Source organism: Xenopus tropicalis, chromosome 6, assembly GCF_000004195.4.
Source record: "Xenopus tropicalis strain Nigerian chromosome 6, UCB_Xtro_10.0, whole genome shotgun sequence".
Taxonomy (NCBI): Eukaryota; Metazoa; Chordata; class Amphibia; order Anura; family Pipidae; genus Xenopus; species Xenopus tropicalis.
The window spans coordinates 109,609,663-109,618,644 of record NC_030682.2 but is presented as its reverse complement, the minus strand read 5'-3'; the positions used below and the strand labels follow the sequence as shown (position 1 = coordinate 109,618,644).

At 37.3% G+C, this 8,982-nt stretch overlaps 1 protein-coding gene across 1 annotated transcript; it reads right to left on the bottom strand.

Moving 5' to 3' along the window:
* Positions 1-2,354: 2,354 nt before the first annotated feature.
* On the bottom strand, positions 2,355-8,156 carry hrh4.b2 (histamine receptor H4 gene b2). The gene is made up of 3 exons (XM_031904587.1): positions 7,919-8,156; positions 4,555-4,721; positions 2,355-3,315 (listed from the first exon to the last, which is right to left on the bottom strand). Exons 1-3 carry the CDS (start codon positions 8,154-8,156, stop codon positions 2,548-2,550), a joined length of 1,173 nt encoding a protein of 390 aa, XP_031760447.1. The 3' UTR covers positions 2,355-2,547.
* Positions 8,157-8,982: the final 826 nt, after the last annotated feature.

Sequence of the window (8,982 nt, the reverse complement as noted above, 5' to 3'; positions counted from 1 at the left end):
AACAACATTAAATGATTGACGCGGTGCTAACAGTATACAGGACAGCTAGCAAAGAAATCTGCCAAGTATCCACTTCCCAGTCAAGATATATGGTAGATATAAGGGGGGTGTGAATGCACCTGAAGAATTAGAACATCATAGACATTAGTAAATCTACCAAACATTCTCCTTATATTAGTACCCTTAGTGGTGTATTACCATCCTGAGACAATGTTTGCTGAAAGCCTTGTTTATGTGACTGAGAATAGAACTGGACTGAAACTATGGACCCAAAACTTTGGTTGGATTGGTAGAAAAACAGATCTTTCCATTAGTTTAAAGTAGTGTTTCTTAATATCTATCTAGAAAAACATCTATATTTAAAATAAAATAAACAAATGCAAATATGCTGAGTAACTATAGTTTTAAAAGAATACAGTGTGTATTATTATTTATGCATGTTGCAATACTTAATTTAACAACCAATAAGATGTCACTAGCTCTAGGGACCCTATAACAAGTTCCCCCAGTATCAGGACAGTCAGAGTGCCCTTTGATTTGTCAATACTGCTTTAAAGCATTGTACACATTGAGTGATCTAGAACCTACTTTGCTTTAACCTTATATGGGGTAACCACATTGTTTCATTTTTGCCACAAGACTGCAGATACTACTGTACCATAGGTCCAGCATTAGATAGTGGGAACATACTGTATAATATTAAGGATTTCTAGTTTCTAGTCTGGATAGATTAATATGGAGGGTTCTACACTTAAGGAAGTAGTGAAAGCAAATACCTTCCATTCTATCTAGAAAAACATCTATATTTAAAATAAAATAAACAAATGCAAATATGCTGAGTAACTATAGTTTTAAAAGAATAAAGTGTGTATTATTATTTATGCATGTTGCAATACTTAATTTAACAACCAATAAGATGTCACTAGCTCTAGGGACCCTATAACAAGTTCCCCCAGTATCAGGACAGTCAGAGTGCCCTTTGATTTGTCAATACTGCTTTAAAGCATTGTACACATTGAGTGATCTAGAACCTACTTTGCTTTAACCTTATATGGGGTAACCACATTGTTTCATTTTTGCCACAAGACTGCAGATACTACTGTACCATAGGTCCAGCATTAGATAGTGGGAACATACTGTATAATATTAAGGATTTCTAGTTTCTAGTCTGGATAGATTAATATGGAGGGTTCTACACTTAAGGAAGTAGTGAAAGCAAATACCTTCCATTCTTCATTAAAGGCAAAGGTGTGACATTTTCCAGCCTGAAGATCGCTTAGGGGTGAATAATTATTTGCTGTCTTATATATTCCCATGTGTAAGTATAGTAGCATGATAATACTATGTTTAATATACCTGTAGCTTTCTTATAAGTAATGTTAGGTAGCAAATATACACTGCAGCAGACTGTAGGGAGACATTCGAACGTCCCCTGTTAGTGTATTCATAATCAGCTGATGTGAAGGATTCGTAAAACTTTTTGAAAGCCAAACTAATATATAAGTATCGGACCTGTTTATCAGAATGCTTGGGACCTGGGATTTTCTGGATAAGGGATCATTACATAATGTGGACCTTCATACCATACCTCCAGTCTACTAAAAATCATTTAAACATTAATTAAACCCAATAGGATTGTTTTACCACCAATAAGAATTATTATATTATTATATAGCTTTGTTTGATAAATGGCCTTCCCATAATTTTGAACTTTCTGGATAAAGGATTTCCAGATAACTAATGCCATACCTGTATTAGGGAACTGATTATCCACCATTCGAGAAAAAAATGTCACAAGAAACTACAAACACAAATACACAGTACTTGAATATATTTATTAAAGAAACAAATCAAAAGATTTGCAAGAGAAAGACTGCCAAGTCCCTTCAAATCAATACAGTTAATAATAAGGACCCTGCCTGCAAGAGCTTGCAATCTGTTGAGACAGATTGAAACCCAGCCTATGAAAGTATGTAACAGTGTGCATATGTTTCTGCTGGAAAAATATTTGCTTTAGTTACATAAAGTCCCTGTGTACTGTATTATCTAAATATTTTACACCTTATGAAAAAGATGAATTTATACTTTGCTCCTGTAACACAGTAAGAGTCGTTTATAAACATAATGCAGTGGGCAAAGTGCAATTTTTCAACGTGTGCGTCCATGTTTTTTACCCACAATGTAGGTTTATTTCCCAGAATTGTAGTGTAATTGTAGGTGCATGAGGAGTATAAGCCATCTGACAGTACATGTAAATTATTGGAGCAAAGTCGCTTTTGATAAAGCCTGTTGTCTATATAATGCGGTGTAATCACAAACATTCTTATTTCCCAATAATTACAAAAATTAAACATAAACATGATTGCAATTTTTAGTTAACCAACAAGCGATTTAACCAACATCATTGCAAGAAAAATCATCATCTCACACTATCCTGTTGTGAAGCATATGTTGGGCTGCCATGCTGGGTGCAGTAGCAGCAGGTAGCATTGCAAATCTAAGAAACCTTTTTCTTTTAAAGGATAGACATTGTATTACATAGACTGATTATGCAGAGTCATTTGTTTTCTTCATGCATACGTATTTAACAATATTGAGGAATGCCTTTTGAAAACCTTTGTGGCATAAAGGATAGATAATAGGGTTTATTGCAGAATTAGTCCACAGCAACCAGAATGTTATATCATACCAGTAAATGTGAATGCAGTAACCATGGCAGGCAGCACGTATACTCATTAGGAAAGAGTAAGGAGCCCAACAAATGGCAAAAATACACACCAAAACTGAAAGAGATTTTGCTACTTTTTTGTCCCTGGAAAGATCAGAGACTTGATTGTTTTCCCTATCAGATCTCTTATTATTATGGGAAGATGATTTGATACCAAAGCATTGATTACAGGAAATATTAATTCTCCTCCTGAATGATTTCTTTTGGATGTCTATCTGAGGGGACTGAAGAGTAATATTTGTGGCTATCGTGCACAGTTTTGCCTCTTTTCTACTCTTCTGTGGAGGAAGTGAAATTGAGTTTTGCATTTTCCTTCGACTGCGTTTTTTAATGTTACAATAAATGCTCAGATTGAAAAAGGAAATGCTTATTAGTGGAAGAACAAAATCGAATGCTGATGCTGTAAGAAGATAATACCATGTGTAATAAAATCCAGCTACACAAATGTTTTCTGGAATTTCCTCTGTACTGGGAACAAAATCCCAAAAAATTATTGCTGGTCCATAGAGAAGAAATGACAGTATCCAGACTGCAGCCATCTTTATAACTGTCCGACAGGGCCTGTTCTGTTGTGATCGGTATAATACCTGGTAAAAAAAAGGGAAACAATTGTTTTGTTAATGTTACATAAGGTTAGCACTTAAATTTCTTACTATCTTTTTACCTATTTTAGGTAAGGCACAAGAGTATCCATGGTTAATATGGCATCACACAATGATCTCTGCCACCACCTTAGACAGGACATAACTCAGATATTACTAATAATTGAATTAAAGTCTAGAAAAACAAGTTTTTCTCTGAAGAAAAAAAAAACATCAATGGCATTATAAAATGGGGAAAAAATGTCAATGGCATTATAGAATGGAAAAAAATATCAAAGGCATAATAGAATGGAAAAAAATGTCAATGGCATTATAGAATGAAAAAAAAAATGTCAATGGCAGTATAGAATTTCAAAACACCAGTGGCATTTTTACAATTTTCTTCAAATGTTTACCAGATAAATAAACCCCAGAAAAATGCTCACTGACTAAATTTTACACCATTACATGGGGGTGCAATGCATCCCTGCTTAATTGTTTAAAATTTAGTGGTGAGCACAACTTTCCATTTGTTGTTGTGGTTTATACAGGAGCAATGGCCAGCTCCATGTTGAAGCTCCCACCCTTTCCAGCTACTGCCAGGTGATCCCAATGGGCCAATAAAAGGGCAACCATTTCAGAATTTTAACCTTGAAAGGAAGCAAGTTGCAGGTAAATGTCAGTCCCTTTTTTGAATGTATAATGAAGCCATAGAATTCTTAATGAATCAGATGAAAGTGTGTATAGGACTGGCCAGACTGGGGATGACTTTGACATAGTTGGCCATATATATAAACCAAAAAAGGTACCACACTCATTGCTGATACATGTTTTCTGTCCAGTCAGCGTTGGGGGCAAAGATCACCCTCTTGTGTCCAATGACCAAGTCAGCAACGCATTGTTCCATGTGGGGGTCCCTCCCAATAGCCTGCTTGACCAATATCTAACCAAATATCTGGCACATATCTATCTATCTTCCAGACAGACATTACTTTGGTGTGTTGATGCAGCCACACTATAGGAATTTTCTATACTTCCCCAATGTTTGGCACCCATTCAAAGCAATACTATCCATATATATCTGTAATGTAAAGCTAGGCATACATACATTACCAAAAAAGTGTCTGTGTTTTTTTTCACAAGGTTCTATATCTTACAAATATGTGGTATAATCATATTATTTTATATTATAAACAAAGCATTTAACCAATAAGAAGTAGTTAAAAAGGAGGATCTGATACATACAGCCTGAGTGACAGAGAGAAATCGATCCCAGCTGATAAGGGCAACATTAAATGCTGACGCTGTGCACATGGTGTAATCAACAATCAGCCACAGTTTGCAGAGGAATTTCCCAAGCAGCCACTTTCCTGTCAGCAAGTATGGTACATACAAAGGAATGGCAAATGTGCCTGAAAAAATATCAGAAAGGATTATGAAATCAATCATTATTTATTTTCTAATTCCTTAAGTAATGTAACCTCTATTTCAGCTCAATAGCTGCCTTCCCAGACTAGTAGCAGTAGAACATGGGTTACACTGTACTCTCTTACCCAGAATGGGCCTTCGCTAAGTGGAAGAGGAAGGTGAGGGTGTTGTGCAACTACACCTCACTTGCTGCTATGCATAAAAATGAAAACAGAGGGCGCCAGAGGTTCTTGCAAATAACAAAATGATAAGTGTTTATTGAACATCCACAGGGTTTACTCACAATACAGCTTCAGAGGCCAGTGGTACATGCAACACATACAGAGTGTATATTCAGACTAGCACTCTCCTGCGGACAGACTGGCAGGAATCTCCCTTCACCTCTGCGACACACCCTGTAGTGGATCCCTCAGGGAATTCTCTGTCCTGATTCCCTATTCACTTGGATCTCTACACTACAGGCAATATGGCCTGGGAGAGATATCTCCAGAAAAACTGCAAATCCTATGCAGGAGCTCAGTGCTGTTCATTCTAGCTCAGCCCTAACTGCCTTACACTCCTAGAGTGTACTATAAAGGGAGCTACACCTGCCACTATCTAATGCCTCATTCACGGGGCCCTGTTCCCAGACTTCACTGGGCCTGGGGCCCATGGCCTGGACTCTCAGCACACATCCACCCTGTCCCTAAGGTGGAAGCAAACAAACAGGAAGGTGCCACTCCTCTCCCAACACTATACCAAAGTCAGGCAGGATGTGGTCACCATACCTTCTAACCAATAGCACACATATGTTAATGAACTCACTTAGATCCATTCCCTTCTGCCCAGCAACTAAGGGAACTGAACCTGTAGGGATTTAAAGCCATAGGGACCATTTAACCCTATGGGTCCCTACAGTAATATGAATTATTTTTTGTTTGTTTGTTTGTTTAATTGTATTTTGTCCACCATGCACACTGCCTTTCCCTCACTGCACTCAGAACACAGAGAGATACAGCTGCCCCAAAGACTTCAACACTGCCTTCTTCCCCACCCACCCCTGTCCACTAAATTCCTCATTCAGACAAGCAGATTGGGAGCGGCAGAGGCTGCAATGTGGTAGTAAGGACAGAGGTGGCCTGCGCTCCTTGACATTGTGCTGTGCATCTTGCATCAGATTTTTTTATCCACCATTAGGTACACAGTGCAGTAATTACCCATAGAAGACGTGCCCTGTGGATGAGCACTAATGGGCATGCTCTTACACTTCTGTATGGAGGAATTGTTGTGGTCCAAAGGAAAATGATATCAGTGTCTGTCCCTAGTGCAAGAGAAATAGCTCTGGTTGATCGTTTGCTAATGATGATACTTGAAAGAGAAAAGCATAGCCAAAATATCTGTGATATCTGTTTGATTGGCCAGCACTTTTATATTCAATCTTGCTCCTGGTTGGTAGAAATGCCTTACCAGGACATTGGATTCAATTAGAATAAGAATGGCATTGGACCAAGACCATTTAAAGTAGTAGGTAGCAGAAGCGCCATAGGCAATGAAGACAAAAGTAGACAAAACTAAAGCAATAGAAGACAGGCATCAGTGCTAGCCAAGTTCCACATAGTTGGGCCAAAAGCTACAGGCTGAGGCCAGCACAAATAGCAGGATAAAGGCAATACATATATAGACAGAGGTCAGAAAAGGCAATACACAACAATCAAAGTCCAATATTTAGGTAAGATGGGCAGATGGCAAGCAAGAGACAAAGTCCATTATTCAGGTAATGGTCAGGCCAGTCAGCAAGCAAGGAGCAGGTCAAGGCAGAAAACAGGAAAACAGTGTTAAAGTGGAAAGGTTGCCCCCCACATTTTGAAATGAGCTCATTCAGTTGGGCTTGAGTAGAAAGAGCACATAAACACTATCTGAACTTCTAAAAATTAATTTAAATGTATTTTATGTTTACACAAACATATCTGATTCCACAGAGAGAGAGACTTTAAATTACAGAATGTATCACTTTACAACAGAACAAAGTGAGGGAGGGGGTTGTTTTACATGCTCTGCATAAGGTATCTTGACAAAGATCCAGTCAAAAACCTAATACTATAAGCTGAAAGCTTATAGCTTATAAAGGCTCCTAATTGCCAAATTTTTGCCACATGGTCTTAAGACCAATGCAAGGATATAGGCAATAGCAGAGCAAGGGCTACTAATACAAGCAGTTCACACAGCTTAGAACTAAACTACAAGAGAAATTTGGTAAGAAGGTGTTGGATCAACAGATTGCATCCTACAAAAAACATATAGCTGTATGGGTCAGAATATAATGGGACCAATAGGAAAACCTGATGTGTAAATAATATGGAAGCTCTGCCATTGAAGTGACATGGCTGTTGAAAGAGGAGGCTGCACAATGCATCTGCATCCAACAAGGTAAAATCAGGTGCAAAATGATTTAGGCCAAAAATGAAGAAGAAATGTAAAAATGGTGTATTAATCAGGTTCTATTGTCCATCCACATGAAACAATGCCATCACAGAAAAAAAATCCATTATAGAAGAGATAATTTCACTATTTGATGTCTATTTTTTATGCCAGAATAATGTAATTAATTTACACCACCCCAGACCTGGCATAAACTATGACAAATACAGGCAGCAAAAAAATGTGAAAAGTGGTTTAAAAACTATAAAAATTGGAGGTCAAGCATTTGTTTTTACACTTACCACCTTGCCCCTCCCTCCACATGCGTGCGTGCTAATGTCGCAGTGGGGAGGAAAAAACGAGAACAAGAGGCACACTGGAACAAGCAAGCCCAGATTAGGGGGAGGCAGGAGAGGTACTCCCCCCCATAGTTGCACCCTAGTCAATTGCCTCTTCATCTACCCTTAGTTCTGACCCTGCCCACACATATGTATAATATCATTACACAGCTTTATAAATATGCAGTATTATGCACAGTGTACTGTGGTGTTAATGTTGGGAAATATGATGTGTTTTAGCACTATTTGTTGCACAGCTTTATAAATAAGCCTGTAAATGTTTGCCTATTACTGCTATTGTTTAGATCAAAAGGAAATGAACAATTAAAATCTTGAACTCAATGAATTTAAGGTATCTTTCTGTAAGTGATACATGCCAAATACAGCATTTTAAAATTAACTTACTTTTTTAAATGATCAGTATTTGATGTCAGTGAACATCTTACCTAGAATAAAATCAGCTATGGACAAATTTAGGAGAAAGAAATTGCTCTGGTTTCTGAGTCTCTTTTCCACAAAGAAAGCCAATATAACAAGCGTGTTGCCTCCCACAGTGAGTAAAATAAGTAAAGATATAAGCGCAATGATCAAGATGTTAACGGCATCTGAAAACTGAGTTGTTGAACCTGCAGTATCAAGAGTCAGATTGATCCCACTGTCATTACCCAGTCTGTATATTTGCATTTTTTTAAATATAAACACAGTTTCGCGATTATATTTTTAATGTGATTTAAGGATCCACATATAAAAATAACTCCAAAAATAGATGATTATTAGCAATAAAACTGTGAAATATTTGTTATAACCTGTCTGTACTAACTTCAGTACACTGGTTCTTAGATGGCAGGCTGAGCAATCAGTTCAATACTATATTTAAGTCAAAATTTATAATCCAGTTTTTCTAATTTTAGACAAGTAGTGATGTTTTTTTCTTTCCCCATTGCCTTGTTTTGTCCCTATGTCTCACAAGGACAATTAGTCCAGATTAAAATGATAATTCCCATTGTGCAGTGACACAGCGAGTTCCTTAAGTATCCATGAATAACTTTTATATCATGTATTTGTTTATGTGTAGGGCAGATTCATGTTTAAAAAGTGCAGTTTTTTGTTAAAGAGACACTGACTCACACATGAGCTTTATCATTTTTCTATAAAACTACTTCCTGATGCTTTTACATTACCTATCTGACCACCGATTTTCCCCTATGAGGGGGCTGCCATATTTGTACAGCAGGAGTCCATTAGCATTAGAAGTTATAACAGTCAGGTTTAGGAACTTCTAAGAAAAATTACTTACATAAAATTATGAAAATGGTAAAAATGATCTCCATGACCTATAGATAACTTTAAAGAAGACATATTGGATAAATGGGAAAAACCCTAACCCTGTAGGCAATTATGAATAATATACGGTGCTGGTTTCACTTTGGGCTAAAAATTAATCCTGTCTGTAAAAATGGCCCCTTTATTGGAGCTCCCTATAGATCCTGTCACTTCTCTGTCTGTGTTT